Source organism: Dipodomys ordii, unplaced genomic scaffold (genome assembly GCF_000151885.1).
Source record: "Dipodomys ordii isolate 6190 unplaced genomic scaffold, Dord_2.0 Scaffold18, whole genome shotgun sequence".
Taxonomy (NCBI): domain Eukaryota; kingdom Metazoa; phylum Chordata; class Mammalia; order Rodentia; family Heteromyidae; genus Dipodomys; species Dipodomys ordii.
Genome location: NW_012267234.1, coordinates 18271693 through 18290605, shown reverse-complemented (window position 1 = coordinate 18290605; position 18913 = coordinate 18271693). Strand labels below are relative to the sequence as shown.

The window sequence follows — 18913 nt, the reverse complement described above, 5'->3', positions numbered from 1 at the left end:
TGTGTGTGTGTGTGTGTGTGTGTGTGTGTGCACAGAGCTGGCTTGGAGCTCCATCAGCAGGGTGGTTTCACATCTGAGGGGGCATGACCTCCTTCACGAGGAATAGCTACAGCCCGGGACAGCAGATGTCCCTCTAGGCCCAGTGCATTCCTTCATGGCACCACATGGCGCCTCTAGATCCCCCCGTCCCCCGCTGCTCTCTCCCCTCCCCCCTTCCCCGTCCTCCCCATCTCCCGCCAGGAAGCTGGGGGCTGGGGGCACAGGCAGGGCAGCTCCTGAGGCAGGGGTGTGGATCCTTGTGCGCTGAGGGTCAGCTCCAGATCTGCACCCTGAGCTCCCTTTGACACGCGCTGTCCCCACACACCGGGGGTCCACGCCAGGCTGCAAAAAGTCCCAGGGAGGCTCTGGCATACCAGTTACATTCCGGGGGCACCAGCTTGGTCAGCTCTTCCAGAGACTTCTCTGACCTGTACTCCTGGCAGGAAATGCACGGGACATGCTGTTTAAAGAGGCAACCCCACACACCGCCTGCCACACCTGTGAGCTCTGGCGGGTGGGGAGGGGTCAGGAGATACGCACCTGGACGAAGGCCACCGTGACCACAATGAGGACAGCCTGCGGGGAAGGGGGACATGAGCGCCGGCCCGGCCCGGGAGGGCAGGGATGCCAGTGGCTGGCCGGGGAGGGTGGGGACACCAGCGGCCAGCGGCCGGCCCACCCACCACCTGCCTTCGCACAGCACTTGAGCAGACTCAGCAGCACACCCTCCTCCCAAAGCAGCTGAGAAATCACACCGCGTTATGTTACACAGCAAGCGGCTCACCGTTCTGCATTCTTCCACAAAGACACACTGACATTGCAGCACTGGGTAACACAAAATGCTTTTTGTGGCTGATTTTGCCAGTCCTGGGGCTTGAACTCAGGACCTGGGCTCTGTCTCTGAGCTGCTTTTGATCAAGGCTAGCACTCTACCACTTGAGCCACAGCGTCACTACCGGCTTTTTCTGTGTATGGGGTACTGAGGAATTGAACCCAAGGCTTCATGCATGTGAGGCAAGCACTCTACCACTGAGCCACCTTCCCAACCGACACAGACATTTTTTTTTTTGGCATGAGTATGTAAGTGTATGTGTGTGTGTGTGTGTATGTTGGTCCTAGAACTTGAACTCAGGGCCTGGGCGCTGTCCCTTAGCTTTTCTGTTCAAAGGGTAGGTCTTCCACCACTTGAGCCACAGCTTCCTGTCTGGCTTTTAGATCCTGATCCTGATCTTCCAGCCTCCTGAGCAGCTGGGTGACAGTGGCACCACCAGCACCTGGCAGCTGTGATTTGCTTTCTCAAGCGTGCCGTGTTTATCTGTGGGTCACGGAGTACGGATGGCTCCTCTTTGTAACATAACCACACAGAGCTCAGTTTGCCCTTCCATCCCAAGGCATGAGAAAAGGAATTTGCTGCCACGTTTTCTGAGCCAAGGCCTAGACGCGACCTCCGTGCCCACGGAGAGCGCAGAGGCCAAGTCGAGCCCCTGGTGCTGGAGGCGAAGAGAGCAGAGGCTCATCTTTCCTGCTCACAGCAAACCTCCTTCGTGGCACGGTCCACAGGGGTCCTGGCAGCCCGGGAAGCCTGCACTCACCAGGGCGATGCTGACGGCGTCCTCATACTCCTGGGTGAGGACGCTCACCAGGGCGGAGCCCAGCAGCAGCAGGATCAGGGGGTTCTTGAACTGAAAGACAGGGCGGCAGGGGTTAATGTCGTGATGGCGGGCGTGGCTTCTCGCCTGAGAGTCAACCCTTGCCCGCGGAGGGCTCGGAGGGCTCGGGGAAGACCACTCCATACCCCGGCCTTCCTCAGACCAAAATGACACCTTTGGGGACGTTCCAAAAGAATTCCCACAGAAGGACTTTCACGTGTTAGCGCATCGGCCCTTTCACGGCAGAGACGGGACGCAGCAGCTCACATGGTAGAGAACCGAAAGGAAGCCCAGACACAGTGTAGACAGCATGGAAGCAGAAATCAGAGACTCAAATAAACAAGCCACTGGGCCCCGAGCTTCCTACCAGCCAAGGCACAAAGGGAAATGTAATCAGATGTGTGATTGGTTCCTGCGTGCCGGGCACGGCTCTGTCTTTGGAGCTGGGGGCTGTGTCTGTGCGCAGGGGAGGGGCAGGGCCCTGGCGCTCTGCTCACTGCTCTGTCTTTGGAGCTGGGGGCTGTGTCTGTGCACAGGGGAGGGGCAGGGCCCTGGCGCTCTGCTCACTCGCAGCCCCGGGCTCCACATGTCGCCAGTCATCCGACTCTTACACTTTGAGTGACGTAGGCTTGGCATCACCACCCTCTTCTTCTTCTGCTTCTGCTTTTGTGCTGATACCAGCACTGGAACTCGAGGCCTGGCACTGACCCCCAGCCTTCTTCACTCAAGGCTGGCACTCTACCACTTGGGTCCACAGCTCTCTTTGCCAGTTTTTTGGTCGTTAATTGGAGATGAATCTCATAAGTGGTACTCAATAGACACTTGGTTGAAAATGAACCATACAACTTGTGGGAAGGGATGGGAGGGAAAAACAGGAGAGAGTGAGGGAAGGGGAGGACCTTGTCCAGGAAGAAATGTACTCATATGCCAGGCGCTGGTGATTACACCTATAATCCTAGCTACTCAGGAGGCTGAGATCTGAGGATCATGGTTTGAAGCCAGCTGGGGCAGAAGAGTCCCCTCGAGACTCTCATCTCCAATTAATCACTCAAAAAAGAAAAACAAAAACAAAAAAAACAAAAACAGAAATGGCGCTGTGGCTCGAAGTGGTAGTATGCTAGCCTTGAACAGAAGAGCTCAGGGACAGCGCCCAGGCCCCAAGTTCAAGACCCACGGCTGAAAAAAAAAAAACCAATGCATTTATTATCTGACTTCTGTAAGTATAACTCTTCTGTACATCACCTTTCTAATAAAAATTCAATTAAAAAAAAAGTCACAGACTTTTCTTCCCCAGGCTGGCTTTGAACCTCGAGTCTCAGAGCTCAGTTTCCTGAGCTCTGATCCCGGGGGTGAGGTGCCTGGCAAGTTTGATACTTTCTTGCATGTGGTTTGCCATAGTCCACCAGCCGGTCTCCAGACTGCCAAGGAGCCCCTTCCTGAGAGACCATGTCAGCCCGAGCACCCCTAGGCCCCCAGGAGTCTGGAACTAGAGGTGTTGCAGCTTGTTTCAACATGGGTTCCAGGAATCTTCTGGGCTGGCCAGCACTGTGAAGCTAGGAGCCAACTTTGTGCCAAATGCGTCCATGCATGGCACTAAGAAGTGGTGATGAGCTGGGCGGGGCCCGCTCAGGGAAGGGAGCTGGCCAATCAGGAAATGTTCTCAACACAGAGCCAGTAGGAAGCCTGGAGCAGTTCAGACGCCTAGAATGGGGCCAGGAGGATGCGGAAGGCCGGGAGTTAGCGCCTGGGCAGCTCAGACTCTCGGGTGTCTGGGAAGCTGCCCGCTGGCCTGGCCTTTCCGGCTGCCACTGGTGAAGAGCAGGGCGCTGACTTCTGGACTGGTACCATCAGCCAGAGCGATTTCTATTTCCGTGTTGTCTTTCCTTTTCCTATTGGCTTCTAGACATTTGATTTGTACACTATCCATTTGGTGCCAGGCTGGCACTTGATGCCAGTGGCTAAGGGGGTGGGGGGTCTGGAGCTAGCTGCCTGGTTCAACTCTCCGCATTGCAACTGAGTGCTAGGGGCCTTGGGGCTCGGGTTGTTGGGTAAAACGCAGGAAGTTCACAGGAGCCCAAATGTGAGACCCTCAAGGAATGCCCCCTCCTCCTTGTTATGCGTCCATTGCAATACTTGGGGCTTTACTTGTACTTAGGAACCACTGGAGCTGGGTGCCAGTGGCTCACACCTGTAACACTAAGCTACTCAGAGAGCTGAGATCTGAGGATCACAGTTTGGAACCAACCCAGACAGGAAAGCTCGTGAGACTCTTATTTCCAATTACCATCCAAAACAAAGCAGAAGTGGAGTAGTGGTTCAAGTGGCAGAGCACCAGCCCTGTGAGTGGAAAAAGCTAAAGGATAGTGCCCAGGCCTTGAGTTCAAGCTCCAATACTGGCACATACGCATACACACACACACACACACACACACACACACACATCAGAAATTGGTTCTTGCTTTTGCTCTCCAAAATTCAGAGTGAGCTGCACATCTTGTCTTTTCCTGCTGTGTCTGAAACCCTGGGGAAATATGTCAGGATTCCTGTACTTCACTCTCCCCCTCTGTAAAATGGTGATTCGTGGGAGCTTTGAGTCTTGTTTACTAACTCACTTAGCACAACCCCTGGCACACAGCAAGCTGGGTCACTGATCTCAGAGTAAGCACTACAGTGCACGTCCTGGCTGCCTGGTGGTTAGTCTTCTCTTCCCGCTCTTCCTGCTGGCTCAGAGCGGCCTGGGCCGGTGGGGAGGGTCAGACAGTGCACCACTTCATATCTTAGGAGTTTAAGGTCACCCTGGATCAATATTTAAAGAGTCAATAGCTGTCCCACCCTTCCTAGCGTATGCTGATTAATGCACAGGTCGCCTATGGTCTCACCTGGTCCAGGTATTTCTTCCACACAGGCTCAGCGTTGTCAGCGATAAACTCATTCCAGCCGTGGACCTGCCGACGCTGTGTCACCGAGAACTCTGACAGTCCCTTGTCCAAATCCACCTGGAAAGAGGTGGTGGTCTCCTGTGAGTGCGCCAAGTCCAGCAACACCCAAGGACCCCGCATTGCAGACCCTAACCTGGGGCCACCTCCTGTGTCCAGAGGACAGGGGGCCTGTCCAAAGCTCCCAGCAGAGAGGGTAGAGAAAAGGAAAACGGCCCCATGCCTGTTCTGTCTGCCCCAGGACTGCCCTGCAGCATGGTGCAGAGGAGGTGGCCTCTAGCCTTCGCTTCAGCAAATGCAGAAACAGGTCTTCCTCCTCTTCCTCCTCTCCCTCCTCCTCTCCTCCCCTTCCTCCCCCCCCCTCCTTCATTGCTGGGCATTAGTGGCTCACACCTATAGTCCTTGCTACTCAGGAGGCTGAGATTGTAATTTGAAGGGAAATCTATGAGACTGTTCCCTCCAATTAATCAGCAAAAAGCTGGATGTGGAGATGTGGTTCAAGTGGTAGAGTATCAGCCTTAAGCAAAAACGCCAAGCAAGAACACAAGGTCCTGAGTTCAAGCCCAGGAATCCCCCCAACCTGCCGCCCCCCAAAAAAATCAGAAAGGAAAAAAAAAGAGAACAAAATCCACCAAAACCATTCCCTAGTGCAGAGCTGATAGGTCAAGCTCATTACATGGAGTAAGTACAGGGAAGTTCAGCATCAGCGATAAGCAAAGAAATGTAGCCGTTCTGGTTGTGACCTTGCTTTTGAAAGGTCAATTAGAAAGATGGACTTAGAGTGAGACCAATCACTCAGCTGATCCTAGTCTTTGCAGCAGGGAAATATAATTAATTTTCTAGGTAGGAAAAATGTCCAGGCAGGGGAAAATATATCCCCCCTCCCCCGACACTAATAAGCAGGGCTGCAGACAGATTTTGGATTGTTTTCCAGAGAAAATGGTCACCTTTCATTGCTAGATTTTTTTCTTTGCTTTCATAAAGGTGATGGTTCTGAGTGTACACACACACACACACACACACACACACACACACACACACACTCACTCATAAAGGTGATGGTTTCTGAGTACACATATATACACAGTATGTTTGCTTGGCTCTCTAAAGAAAATGAAGGACATAAAACTAGCACTGGCCTGTGGCCCCAGAAGGAGCTCCCTAGGAGGAACTGGTTGGAGACTTGTGCAGGACTGGAATTCAAATCCTCTTGAACTAAGAAAATTTTGTGGGCTCAGTACCCAGTGGCTTCTTGATTGGAACTCAGGGTGGCTGAACCAGTCCTAACTGGCTGGCTAGACCAGCCATGGATGGATGGATGGATGGATGGATGGATGGATGGATGGATGGATGGATGGGTGGACCAGCTGTGGACGGATGGATGGCTGCATGAATGGACCAGCCGTGGACGGACAGATGAATGGATGGATGGATGGATGGATGGATCAGCCCTGGTTGTTCAGGTCTCTCTCTCAGAAGTGAGCAAAGCTAATAAGGAATGAATGCTGTGTGGATGTGTGTGTGCATGTGTACATGTGTGTGAAGGATGTGGGTCTTGGTCCTCCCTAGAAGTTGGAAGCACTCTACTTTTTTTTGGGGGGGTCATGGGTCTTGAACTCTGGGCCTGGGTGCTGTCCCTGCGCTCTTCAGCTCAAGGCAAGAGCTCTACCACTTGAGCCACAGAGCCACTTCTGACTTTTTACTGGCTAATTGGAGATAAGAGTCTCAGGGACTTTCCTGCCCGGGCTGGCTTTGAACCGTGATCCTCAGATCTCAGCCTCCTGAGTAGCTAGGAAGACAGGTGTGCGCCACCGGCGCCTGGCTAGCACTCCACTTTGAATCCTACTTTCAGCAACCATATTGGAAGGTTCCGTCTCCAACTGGAGGAGGATTCAGTTCTTACGCAGAAGGCTCTGGCCAAGTCTTCGTTGTGGCACTTGCACGCCTCCTTGGGGGGCAGGGCTGTGACCGCCTTCTCCTTGTCCACGGCTTTCTCTCCCAGCTGCTCCTCGATCTGTGGAGAGCATGGTGGCTGGTGAGCCTGAGGGGTTCGGCACTGAGGCCTCCCTCAGGTGCAACCTGCCAAGCCAAGGCCAAAGCCAAGGCCGGGACGCCTGGGTCATGCCCAGTGGTGCCAATCACAGTACAGCTCCTCTCAAGCCAACCTCGTGAGCGGAACTGGGTCTTGCAAGACCCACGGACCTATGAAGGACCCTGAGCTTTTTGTCATCCCGCGGTGGAGAGCGCCTCCCGTGGGCGATAGTGTCATGACAGCCGCGTTCTGTTTAAATAACCCAAGGAAAGGGAGGGAGGCCTGGGAGCTTGAGCTTCTGTGCTGAGAGCCACAGGCCTGGAAAGGTGCCACAGAAAACCCTTGGAGTCCCTGGGAGGCCGGGACAACACGGAGGGGACCTCTGAGCGAGGCCATGGCAGGTAGTGTGCCCCGTTTCCTCGTACCCTGATACCAGGATGTGATAACCATCTTTTCCTTTTCCAGGAGGTCACTGGCAGCTGGTAGAGACCAGTTTCTTCCAGCTAAGGCTGGAACAGACGGCCAGTTCCTCTTTCCCTTCCTGTCAGCGCGTCTGCCCTAACCCTGCAAGAGCGCCAGGTGCCTCGCTGGTCTACAAGAGCCAACATCACACCTGAGTGCACGCCGTGCCTCAGTGGGCCCGCGCAGACACCGGGCAGGGACTAGCCCTGTGCGCGCCAGGTCCGTCCACCCGAGGCCTGCCCACGGCCACGGTAAATGCGCAGCACGCGACGGCCCCCCTGCAGCGGTCCTAACCCGCATCTGGTGCTTTGTCTACAGCACCCCCTGCGCCCCATTCCTGCTCCCCCATCCGAGGCAGGCCTGGGGCTCCCACAGCCGTCCTTGGTCACGCTAGCTCTTTCGGGCTCTTTCTGGGGTGATCACACCGCACTCAGTTTGCACACAGCATCCGGGAAGCCACACAACCCTCAGCCTCAGGAAGCCACACAACCTTCCCTGGCCTCTGACAGGCAAACACACCGACACCCCCCCCGGGTCTTGCTGATGCCTGACTTGCTCCTGAGACCCCCATGTTGGACCCCCAGGTGTAACACACGAGTGCTGTTCGAAGCCACCAAAGTCTAGGGTTCTAGAGGCCACAGGACCGAGGCCGGCCACCGCCTGCCCCGGAAGGATCCGGCTGAGTCCACAGACCCACCCACGTGACCCCTGCACAGGACGGGGGCCTCACAAAGGCTTCTTGTGTGCAACTCACATGGAGTGTGCGAACAGACGGCACTCAGAGGCGCTGCGGGGGAGGCGGGGCGCAGGGCGGGAGAGGGGGTGCTGGGCGAGGCTGCTGGGAGGTCTCATGACCTGTACCCGGAGCCCCTCTGGGACTGAGGCGGGGGCGGGGCACGTGGTTGCCATGGCAGCAGCCATGCCCCACGATGGGGGCTGGGGGGGCGTGGGGACCAGTCTGTGGCGGGGCACGGTGGAATTCACAGCACAGCCGTCCTTCCACGTTGCGACACGGCTTGTAGGTGTGGCTGAGCCCATGCCCACGCCGTGGGCACCGCTGGACCAAGCCTGGCTCTGCCCGCTCTCACCAAACAACCCCATGCTGCTCAGCTTCTCCCTGTGATCCCTGCCCTGTGCCAAGGGGCCATGCAAGCGTGTGTATTCACAACAACAATGAGAGCAACCTCAGAAAATCTCCCAACCACGGGAAAATAAACAAGGATCGTGTTTTCTTTTTTCTCCTTCATTCCTTTCTTTTCTTATCTTTCAGTGCTTGTACGAAGGAATGACCATTCGACAAATCAGATTAGCGACCCAATGCCGCTTGATCCATGATGCCGCTTTCTTTGGTGTGTGTGCACCAGTATTGGGCTTGAGCTTAGGGCCTTAGACTCTCCCTTGGCTTTTTCACACAAGGCTGGTGCTCTACTACTTGAGCCACAGCGCCACTTCCAGATTTTTGTTGGTTAATTGGAGGTAAAAGTCTCATGGACTTTCCCGCCCTGGCTGGCTTCGACCCACAGTTCTCGGATCTCAGCCTCTGAGTAGCTGGGAGTAAGGCCTGTGCCACTGCCCAGCCTTGCCACACTCTGGATTTGTCCTGCCTGCTTTGGAATCCTACACAGGTGCTCTCGGTCTGGCGTGAAACTCCTCGGTGCTGTGATCCGTTTTCTGGATTACCATGCACAGCGAGGTATCTCACTGTACGCAGCAACTGCCTGTGCCGGCATGCAGGTTGCAGGCTGCTACGCACAGGGCCCAGCCCCGTCGAGCCCTCTGGTGGACACGGGCCTGGGACACCTGCTCCTGGAACTGCTGGCTCCTGAGAACCTGGGGTGATCAGTTACCTGGACACTTCCACTGCTTTCCCAAGAGCTGACTCCACAGGCCAGAGCTGGAGAAGGAAAGCGGTGCAGAGAGCCCCAACTAAGTGTATGTGAGAGAGAGAGAGAGAGAGAGAGAGAGGAGAGAGAGAGAGAGGAGAGAGCACGCTTTTGCTGCCTGCACAAGTCAGGGCTCTGGCGGAAGCAACCAGCCCCTGGGTCCTCAGGCCGCCTTTGCTGTCAGGAAGCCCATGGCTGAGTTCAGATAATGGGGCATCATATTGCGCCTTCTTGAGCTACAGTACAAATTGCTGGCAAAGTCTGGCGGCCGGTCTGGAGGGGGCCGGTCTGGAGGGGGCCTGGCTTCACAGGGAAGTGGGTGGACGTCAGGCCGGGAGATTGGGCAACAAGAAACCACGGTGCCAGCCGCCGTGGTAAGGAATGTCACAGTTGGTGGAGGAAGTGCCCGGCGTCCTGAAGCTGGGGTGGACCCCGGGCTGTTTATGGGATTGGAATCGATGACTTTCTATATTTTATGGACATAAAACTAAATATAGACTTGTACACACACGTCTTCCCTCCCCCTTGAGATGGCCGTGTCCACCCAGAGCAAAGAGAACACCCAGCAACGGACTCTTGATTTCCAAATACAATTCCTTCGTAAAAAGCAGCCAGGAGGGGCTGGGAAGGTGGCTCAGTGGTAGAGCACTTGCCTTGCATGCCTGAGGCCCTGGGTTCGATTCCTCAGCACCACGTAAGCAAAAAGAAAAAAGCCGGAAATGGCGCTGTAGCTCAAGTGGTAGAGTGCTAGCCTTGAGCTGAAGAGCTGAGGGACAGCGCCCAGGCCCAGAGTTCAGGCCCCACGATCAGACCCCCCAAAAAAAAAAAAAGCAGCCAGGAGCTGGGCATGGTGGTTCGTGTCTGCAATCTCAGCTCCATGAGGAGAGTTGTCCTTCAAGGTCAGCCAGGCAAACGTTAGCAAGATGTCAACCAAGAGCTGGGCCTCACGCTGGAGGCCTGCCATCCTGGCTACCTGGTAAGCATGAAAAGGAGGATCGAGGTCCAGGCTGGCCCAGGTAAAAATACAAGATAAAGACTTAGGGTGTAGCTCAAGTGGTAGCGTGTTTATCTAGCAAGTTCAAACCCCATTATAGACAGACAGACAGACAGACAAATATAGCCACGCTGGGTGAGGAAAGCCTGGCCTGCGGCTTCTTCCAGCCAGCGCTCCGGTGCAGGGCTCCAGGCCGGGAGGCCATGCCCATGGGCTGCGTGAACTGGGGCAGGTTGGGCTCCCTTTTGGTCTCCCAGGAGTCTTGTGAGGCCTTCTCTGCTCCTCATGAAAGGCATGCTGGGTAATGTGAGGATCAGCATGGTCTTTGGGCTCTATTAGGTTTTCTTTTGTAGCATGAGTAACCAAAACAAAGAAGAGTACAGGCACAGAACCCCGCGCCAGGTCAAGGAGGATATTTTTTTTTTTTAATTAAGAAACGATTGCGTAGCCAGGTGTGGTGACTCAAGCGTGTAATCCTAGCTAGTAGGGAGGTGGAGACTGAGGCTTGTGGTCTGAGGCCAGCCTGGGCATAAAAGTTGGCAAGACTTCATCTCAACCCTGGCTGGGTTGGTGGCACAGTGGCAGGGCCTGTCACCCTCAGTGACTGGGAAGCACCCGTCGGGGGTTCATGAACAACCAATAAAGGGACCAGAGGCGTGGCTCAAGTGGTCGAGTGCCTGCCTTGTAAGCAAAAGGCCCTGAGAGTTTGTTGAAGGCTAGGTATGATGGCTCACACCTGTAATCCCGACCTCCAGGCCCTCCTCTCTCCTAGGGCTGGCCAGGCGACCGCAGGACCACCTCTCTCACCCAGCCCAGCTTCTTCTGGAGGAAAACCCCTGTCCAGCGGGAGGTCTTCAGGACCACAGGTGGGCACTACACCTAGCCTTTCTCTCCACTGCCAGTCACTCCATGCCCCAGAGGCCCAAAGTCCAAGGAAGGTGGCAGCCAGAGGCCAGGATGAAGCCCTGGGGGCCCTGCCAACCCTCAGCATCAAATCCAACTTTACTTCTCCTCGTCAGCAAGGACCCTCTCGTGGGGAGTCACTTCCTGGTCTGTGGGTGTGAGACCAGCGGGCACACAGAGATCCCCGGTGCGGGAGGCCCGGTGCAGGAGGCCCGGTGCGGGAGGCCCGGTGCCTGTCCACGCTCCACCGGCGCCATCTTCAAGGTGCTTTTATTTCATCTTGGACGCTGCGCTGTGTGGATGGAGCGTGAGGACGCACCAGCGCACGCGCAGGTCAGAGGGCAGGCAGCGTGGTTCACACGTGGGCCCACCTCTCTCTGCCCTCTGCAGCTGCGGCCATCTTTCCTTGGTGAGGTGTGGGGGTGGGACATGCCCAGTGGTTACCCACAGGACACAGCATCGAAGAACAAAACCCACCATGACTGGCGGGGAGCCAGAGAGAGAGAGAGAGGAAGACAGAACAGAACACCCTGCTGTCCTTCGGCATTTGGTCCCACGGACTATGCAGCCAGCTTCGCAGGCGCTAACCCCATCACCTCAAACCCTACACCCTTTCTTCCCTACCCTTGGTCTCTCCTACCCACGGTGCTGACCTGAAATCAGTCCTTGTGTCAAGAGCCCCCGGGGGGTTGAGCGGGGGGGCGGGGAGTCCCCAAGAATAGGGCCTATGTGCCACCAGCCTGCCCTGTCCGCCCACTGGCACCGCTGTGGGACCTGGGAGCAGGCTCCGACCTTCCGGCTGCAATCTAGGCTCTGGCCTAACAATGCTGCTTCACACACGATGCCAACGCCCCCCCCCGCTCCCCGCCCCCTCTGCCCTCCCTCATCCACCCCTGCCAGCTTTGTATGTAGGCACTGTACACCCCTGGGGGCCCCTGGAGAAACTCCCCGCTAAATCTGATTACCGGATGGGGCAGGAAGAGAACTCAAGCTGGAAGATCTTTGGTCACTCATGGCTTCTGTTTTGTCCGTGACAGCCTAGTTTCTAAGCCTGCTGAAGTGGCCCATGGTGCAGCCCTGACTTAGAGGAAGAGCCGCTGAGAGCCAGCGCTCGCCCGGACGTGACCCCTGTGTGCACCTGCTCACACCCCAACAATCACACCCCACCCAGGTGGCGGGGGTCATGTGCAGTCAGGCCTCAAGAACCCACCGGCCCAGCCACGTGGCAGGCGGGTGCCGCCATGCCCCCGGCTTGACATCCAGGCGCACGGAGCACTGTGCAGAGAGTATGGAGGAGTCCCCTCCTGACCGTGCCCGGCGCTCATCTCATAGGTGAGCCGTTACCAGGGCAGCGTGAAGGCCGGCGTGCGCAGCCTGCTTGCTGCCCATCTCCAGAAGCCGAGGCTTGTGATCCTAACCCAGCAAACCAACTCCCGACCCGTGTAAGTGTCATTCTGCCCATGCACATGAACACACACATCCTCAGCCTGAGCACTCGCCAATAGCAGAACAAAAGGAGTCCCCAGCCCGGAGCCTGGTGGCTCACAGCTGTCATTCTAAGCTACCCAGGAGCCTGAGATTGGGAAGACCATGGTTTAGTTCAAGGGACTTCCTCTCACTGGAAGAAGCTGGGTGTGGTGTGTGCACCTGTCATCCCAGCTGTAGGAAGTCTAAAGTAGGTGGATCACAGTTCAGGCCCTTGCAGAAAGCAAGATCCTATCTCAAAAAGTAACCAATGTGAAAATAAAAAGGGCAGGAGGCATGGTTCAGCAGTAAAGCACCTGCCTAGCACAGAGCAAGTTCAGAGTTCAAACCTTAATGCCATGGGGGGGGGGGGGGAGTCTGAATAAAGACCAGCACCTAAGAGAAACACCAACAAAAAGACAACTATGGAGCAGATTACGTGCAGAGCGGCTGCAAGCTTTTCTCCGTGAATCACTGAATTTAGGAAAATACGTCTTTCTATTTCTGAGGATGGTGGTCTCTGACATGGCCTCAATCCTCCAGCCTCGCTCTGGGATAGCCTCCCGGGGAGGGTGGACTGCCCCCAGACTGGCTTCAAAAGGGCGAGTGAGACAGGAATGCTGACACATCGAGCCCCAACAAGGAAATGAGCTGCAAGACCGAGGGGGGCTGGGAAATGCCTGGGGCCCTCCATGGCCCCAGAGGGCCGGACGGAGGTGAGGCCCCAGCCCCAGGCCACCCTGGGAACCAGGAGCTCCTCGAAGCCACCCCAGATTTCAACCCACGGGGGCCAGAGATACGATGACAAGTGGCGCGGTTCTAGAGTTGCCTGTGGCTGAACAGATGACTGGACTAACAGATCGAATCTGGACTGAATATTGACAATCACATCAGAAGAAAGGCGTTACCTCACACCCCGCTACGGTATTATAGATTTATTTTATAGTCGAGTAATAAACATACAGCTATTTTGTGGCAGTGAAAATCTTATCGCTTTTGTGCCTACACTGAGATCTCACTTGGCTAGAAATAATTTTAGTCAATACAGGGGGTTGTAATCTAATGTTTTTGGTCACCTCTGAGGGTTGAACCCAGGGCCTTGTACCTATCAGGCAAGTGTCCACCACTTGAGCTATGCCTCCAGCCCTGCTGTTTGTATTTTGTTTTTCAGACAATTTCACTAACTTTGCCGGGGCTAGCCTTGAACTTGTGAACCTGCTGCTTCTGCTTCCTAAGTCATAGGGATTACAGGCCTGTGCTACCATGCCCAGCTTGCAATCCATTTCTTTAAGAAGTAGTCCACGTGTGGCTGGGTCTAAAGGTTCAAGCCTATAATCTTTTTGTTGTTGTTGTTAGGCGCTGTCCCTCAGCTCTTCAGCTCAAGGTGAGTGCTCTACCACTTGAGCCAAGGCACCACTTTCAGTTTTCTAGGGGTTCATTGGAGATAAGAGTCTCATGGACTTTCCTGACCAGGCTGGCCTTGAACTATGATCCTCAGATCTCAGCCTCCTGAGTAGCTAGGAGGACAGGCTGAGCCACCGGCACCTGGCACAAGCCTACAATCTCAGTTACACAGGAGACAAAGATCAACCAAGAAGACCATGGTTCAAGGCCAGCTCAAGCAGGAAGTCTTCCAGATCCCATCTCAGTTAATAAGTCTGGGTACAGTATTGCACACTTGACATCCCAGTTACCAGGGAAGTGTAAATAGGAAGACTGCAGTCCAGGTGGGCCCAAGCAGTAGATCTCCAAAAAGGCAAGTCTGACGGTGACTGTGATTGCTTTTTATAGAGCTTCCGGGGCCTCACACATCTGTGAATAAACTAACGGCGATCATTTCCAGCCTTCAAAGCTTCCCGGGGTCCCTGGGGCTGGAGGGCTAGGGGGCCATCTGTGCAGCCTGGTCCTTCTCCCACCAGCCCACCTCACACCTCATCCTGCCAGCCTGGAGCTGCCTGGAACCTGCACAGATCCCGCCTCATCTTTCCACTCCTGTTCATCTAAGCATCAGTGTGATTGGCGCCTGGGGCAGGGAGTGGGCGTGGCTCTGTCAGCAGGCACCCACGGCCGGCTCGGGTCCATCTGTTGGGATGGGGTCTGGCTCTGAGGAGGCAGGGAGCATGGCAGCTTCCCAGAGTGCAGCAGGTGTCCGGAAGCAGGACTTCCCTTTTCCCTGTAGCCGTTCCCTTCCTTCCAGCTCAGGGTAGAAGAGAGGGAGTTTTTCCAATGAGAAAATGAAGGGTCTCTCCAACACCTGTGTTCTCATTAGCCTGGGATGTGGCAGGAGCGGGGTGGGGGTGGGGTTCATTTCAGTCTGGTCTCTGCTCAGATACTTGTCCCTGTCCAGTCCCCCTGCTTGTCTATCCGTCTCCATGAGGGGAGTGGATGAGAATTGGACCTCTCACTTTCTCTGCTGATGGTCGGCCCCGCTTCACACCTGTGTCCTCACAGCCTGGCAATACTGGGTGCCGTCAGTGCCAGTGCCAGGAAAGACCAAAAGTGGGCCTAGCCACCTCCTGACTCAGTGATGCTTGCCTGGAGGCTGAAGGACCGGGAGACAACCCAGGAATAATTCCCAGCACACCTGGCCTAGCTGGGCGAAGCTGGGGGCGCAGAGGCCAGGCCAGGGCGTGAGTAGGTCACGCCAAGTGCTCATGAGCCAGGGCGGTGGTGGGAACCGTCACTTTAGCAAATATGCCTTCTTTCCTGACTTGGAGAGTTCTAATCAGGAAGGCAGGCAGCGTGGTGGGAAGCGGGGCCTCTCCTGGTCTCCTCCCTCATCTCCTGCTTGTTTGGCTTTGCTGGGGTCAGGGAGCAGGCCTCCAGCATGCTAAGCACTCCCCCCCCCCAGGTGTGACCTGCCATGGCCCAGGCCGCCTTTGTAGACAGCACACCTTGTCTGTCTTTCAGCTGGCCACGGCTGTGGCTGCTGCATCACCAACCTGAAGCAAAGGCTGTGCGGGGCCCCAGCCTCTGGGCCGGGCCAGGTTATCAGGTAGCGGCTTGCCCGTCTGTGACTGAGAACACCTGGCTCTGCGGCCAGCTGGGGACCGTCCCCGGCAAGGCGGAGGACCAGGCTGACCGTGGAGGGTCCTCCCAAGCCGCTGTGGAGGACAGCAATCCCCTGGCTGGCGCGGATCCTCCCCAGCGTCCCCACGAGGATCCCTGCACACCTGGACAACATCTGGAGACCTGATCATGGCCAGCGACCCTTCAGGGGCCCTTGGAAGATACCCAGCCCGATGCCAACATCCAAAGAAGGAAAGGAAAAAGAAGGGAAAGCAAAAATGATGAAGCAAAGGCAGCCCGTGTCCACAGACAACTTCACACCCGCTTCCAACCACATGGGGACAGGAAGGCTCAGCCGCCGGGTCCCGGCAACGCTGACTGCAGCTTGTGACCACAGGAAACACAGCGTCCACTCTACACCCCCTGCCGTGACCCCATCTGAACTCACACCATCCTGAGGTATAAAATACTCCTTGCAACTGAAGAACGTACCTAAGAATCTTGCCACCAGTGTTGACTACTGGCCAGCTCTGGGAGGAAAAGATGAAAACCTGAAGCGGTTCTCAGCCGATTGTTTCTCATTAACAAGCGTGCGTAGGCGGGAGGTTTCCCTCCATTGGCTGAGGGGCCACAGCCGGGGCTGCCCGACATCAGGGGCCGAGCAAGCGGCAGCCGGGCTCAGTGTGTTCCCGCTGTCTTTGAGGATGGGTGGATGGACGGACTCGGGGCTCCTCTCAGAGCTCTATGGTGTCCCCAGACCAAGCGGAGGAGACCCCGGTGGGTCACCACCCTCCCTGCTTCCCCAGCTGCTCTGAAGCAGGCCCAGGAAGGACAGGGGCCTAAGTAACAGCAGAGTCCATGGGTTCCCCAAGACACTCGGGGTCCTCTGTCCTGCTGGCTTATGTTAGAAGGTCCTCTGGGGGTCAAAGTCAATGGCAGCTTGGAGAGGTTTGTAAAGCGGCAGGCCAGGCACACCGGCGGCCTCCTGGCTCTCACTAGGCGATAAGCACTGGGAACTTAGTTTTTTCCTTTTAACATACTCTAATTTTCTTTCTCTCCTCCAATTCCAGTAGCGTTTAAAATCTGGCCACTCAGGATTTCAATTGCCCTGGAGTCAGAGCAACCTAGATGAGTTTCCTTGCTGGCTGTGTGAACCTCAGGGCCCCAGGTAACTCTCTGCCTCAGTTTCTCCCCCGCAGCGCGGGCTGTGTGGGAGGGCTAATTGTTGAGCCAGGCGCAGCCCACTGCCGGCTTCCAGGGACCGCCAGCGGCTGTCAGAGCCGGGGGAGGAGGGGTCAGCCAGGTCAGAGCGGGGTGCCCAGCCCCACACGCAGGCCTGGGGTGAAGGAGAGGTTGCCCGCCCCCCCTACAGCCCGGGCCAGGACCCCCAGACTCACCAGGGCCTCCTCCTCGTCCCTCTCCAGAGCCTCGTACCGGTGGCCCTGGCCCGGGAGGCTGAGCTTCTGCAGGAATCTGAAGCGTCTGGCCACCATGGCTGGGCGCCCAGCTGTCTCCACCGCTGCCGCCCCGCGGTGTCCGGTGTCTGTTCCAAGTGTGTGCGCCGGCTCCCGGGCCACCTGGTTACCAGGTAGTGTGCACCTGCCCGCCCAGCCCAGGCCCCGCCCAGCCCAGGCCCCGCCCTCCGAGGACCTGGGGGACTTGGAGCCCAGAGGCAGCCCAAGGGAGTGGCCTAGATGACTTGTAACAATCCCCCGGGCTGTGGGGGCCGGGGCCGGGCCAGGGCTGCTGGGAGCCATTGCTTGTTCAGACCCCGCTTCCAGACCTATTCCTATCTGAGACAGGGGCTGGGGGGGGGGGGGGGGGGGGCGGGGTGGTCAACCAATGGCTGCCCAGACTCATGCCTGCTGCCGTGTGGCTCTGGACAGGTTGCCAAGGCCAGGATCTCACCCACAAGGGCCTGGCAGTGAACCCAGGGCTTGGGGGTGGCACAGGGTGGTGGTGGGTGATCCGCAGCCCCTGGCTCTCTCCAGCAGGGTGGGCATCTGTGCCTGCCCAGATGGGAGGCCTCGGGAGCCTTTGGCTTCCCCCGGGGCCTGGGGTTAAGGTCCTGGGGGATAGAGCCTCCTTCCTGGGGAAAGGCGGGCCCCTGTGCCGGGGGTGGGGCTGGAGCCCCGCTCACAAGCTCCCAGGACAGGTGCCGCCAAGCAGCACCAGGTCCTTCCACTTCTCAAGGCAGTTCCACCCAGGCCTGGCCGGGTGGAGAGGAGGCCTCCCGTCCTCCTCTCCAGGGAAGGTACTTTGGACTGCAGAAGACCTTCTGTGTTTGTCTGTGTTCTTGAAGGGCCCCCCTTTGAGCAAATATTTGTCACATTCCTCGCCACCCCAGCCCTGTTCATCCTGACCCGGGGCCCTTCCTGTCTCCCCTGCCTCCTCCCTTCTCAACCACGCCAACCTCCGCGTGGTCCCCACCCACCAGTCCCAACAAAGTTGGCAGAGGCCAGGGAGAGAGCCGAGCCCAGAAGTGTGCGTTCAGCCTTCCCTTTATTTTATTTTAGTTTTTGGCTGGTGCTGGAGCTTGAACTCAGGGCTGGGATGCGGTCCCTGAGCCTTTTCATTCAAGGTTGGCACTTTCCCACTCCATGTCTGGCTATTTGGTGGTTCATGGGAGATAAGAGTCTCGTGGACTTTCCTGCCCGGGCTGGCTATGGGCCTCGCTCCTCAGATCTCAGCCTCCTGCGTGGCTAGGATGACAGCGTGAGCCGCCCGCGCCCCGCTTTCTCTTTCCTTGAGTTGCCCGACCTTGGGTGACTTCCTCCACCTGTGCCTACCTCAGTTTACTCATCTGTAAATTGAGGGTGTCACACCTACCTGTAGGAGTCAAGGTCGCCGCAGGCCACAGCACCCTCAAACCGAGCGACCTGGGAAGCATTTAGAAACGGGACAGGCGGCGGATACAGGAGAGGGCCGCTGCTGTATGCGATCGGGAGCTTCAGAGCAGAAAAATGGCTCTGGTCCCAAGGCCAGAAGGCAAAGACCTCTGAGACAGGCGTGTGGAGGGGAAAGGGGGTCCCGGACTGACGGAGCGAAGGGGCGCTGGGAGCCGGGCCCCAGGCCCTGTGGTGCTGGGAGCTCACTCTGAAGAACCCGGTGCCTCACCCTCCCGCCGCAGAAAGTCCTCTGGAAATTCCATACCGAAGAATACTCCAGAACAGGCCTCGGTTATTTCTCAGCGCCTCTCCAGTGAGCATTCCGTGAATTTAGGCCCATGCGGGGTGCTTGGCGGCAGGGACCCCGGCCTGTTCCCCAGCGCCCAGGACCTGTTCCCCAGCGCTGATGCGTGGCCCAGCCCTGGCCTCCACAACTCCCCCACCAGGGGCTGGAACCAGGGAGCGGGTGTCAGGGGGGACCTCTCCCCGGGGGCTGTGGTGGGTCACGCCAACCTGCTGGATGGAAAACTGGAGATGTCCCCAAGTGAGGATGTGCATTGTGATTTTAAAAATTGGCTTCAGGGGCTGGGAAGGTGGCTCAGTGGTAGAGCACTTGCCTTGCATGCATGAGGCCCTGGGTTCGATTCCTCAGCA

At 56.9% G+C, this 18913-nt stretch overlaps 1 protein-coding gene across 1 annotated transcript in view; it reads right to left on the bottom strand.

Annotated features, from left to right (window-relative positions):
- Atp2c2 (ATPase, Ca++ transporting, type 2C, member 2) overlaps positions 1-18522 on the bottom strand; it is a 38140-nt gene extending 19618 nt beyond the window's left edge. The window contains exons 1-8 of the mRNA XM_013012707.1: positions 18489-18522; positions 18201-18369; positions 16769-17021; positions 6528-6638; positions 4568-4684; positions 1632-1721; positions 580-615; positions 414-475 (exon numbers count right to left, since the gene is read on the bottom strand). Of these exons, the coding sequence (XP_012868161.1) occupies positions 414-475; positions 580-615; positions 1632-1721; positions 4568-4684; positions 6528-6638; positions 16769-17021; positions 18201-18369; positions 18489-18522 (872 nt within the window). The remainder of the gene's footprint in view (positions 1-413; positions 476-579; positions 616-1631; positions 1722-4567; positions 4685-6527; positions 6639-16768; positions 17022-18200; positions 18370-18488) is intronic.
- Between the last annotated feature and the right edge of the window lie 391 nt (positions 18523-18913).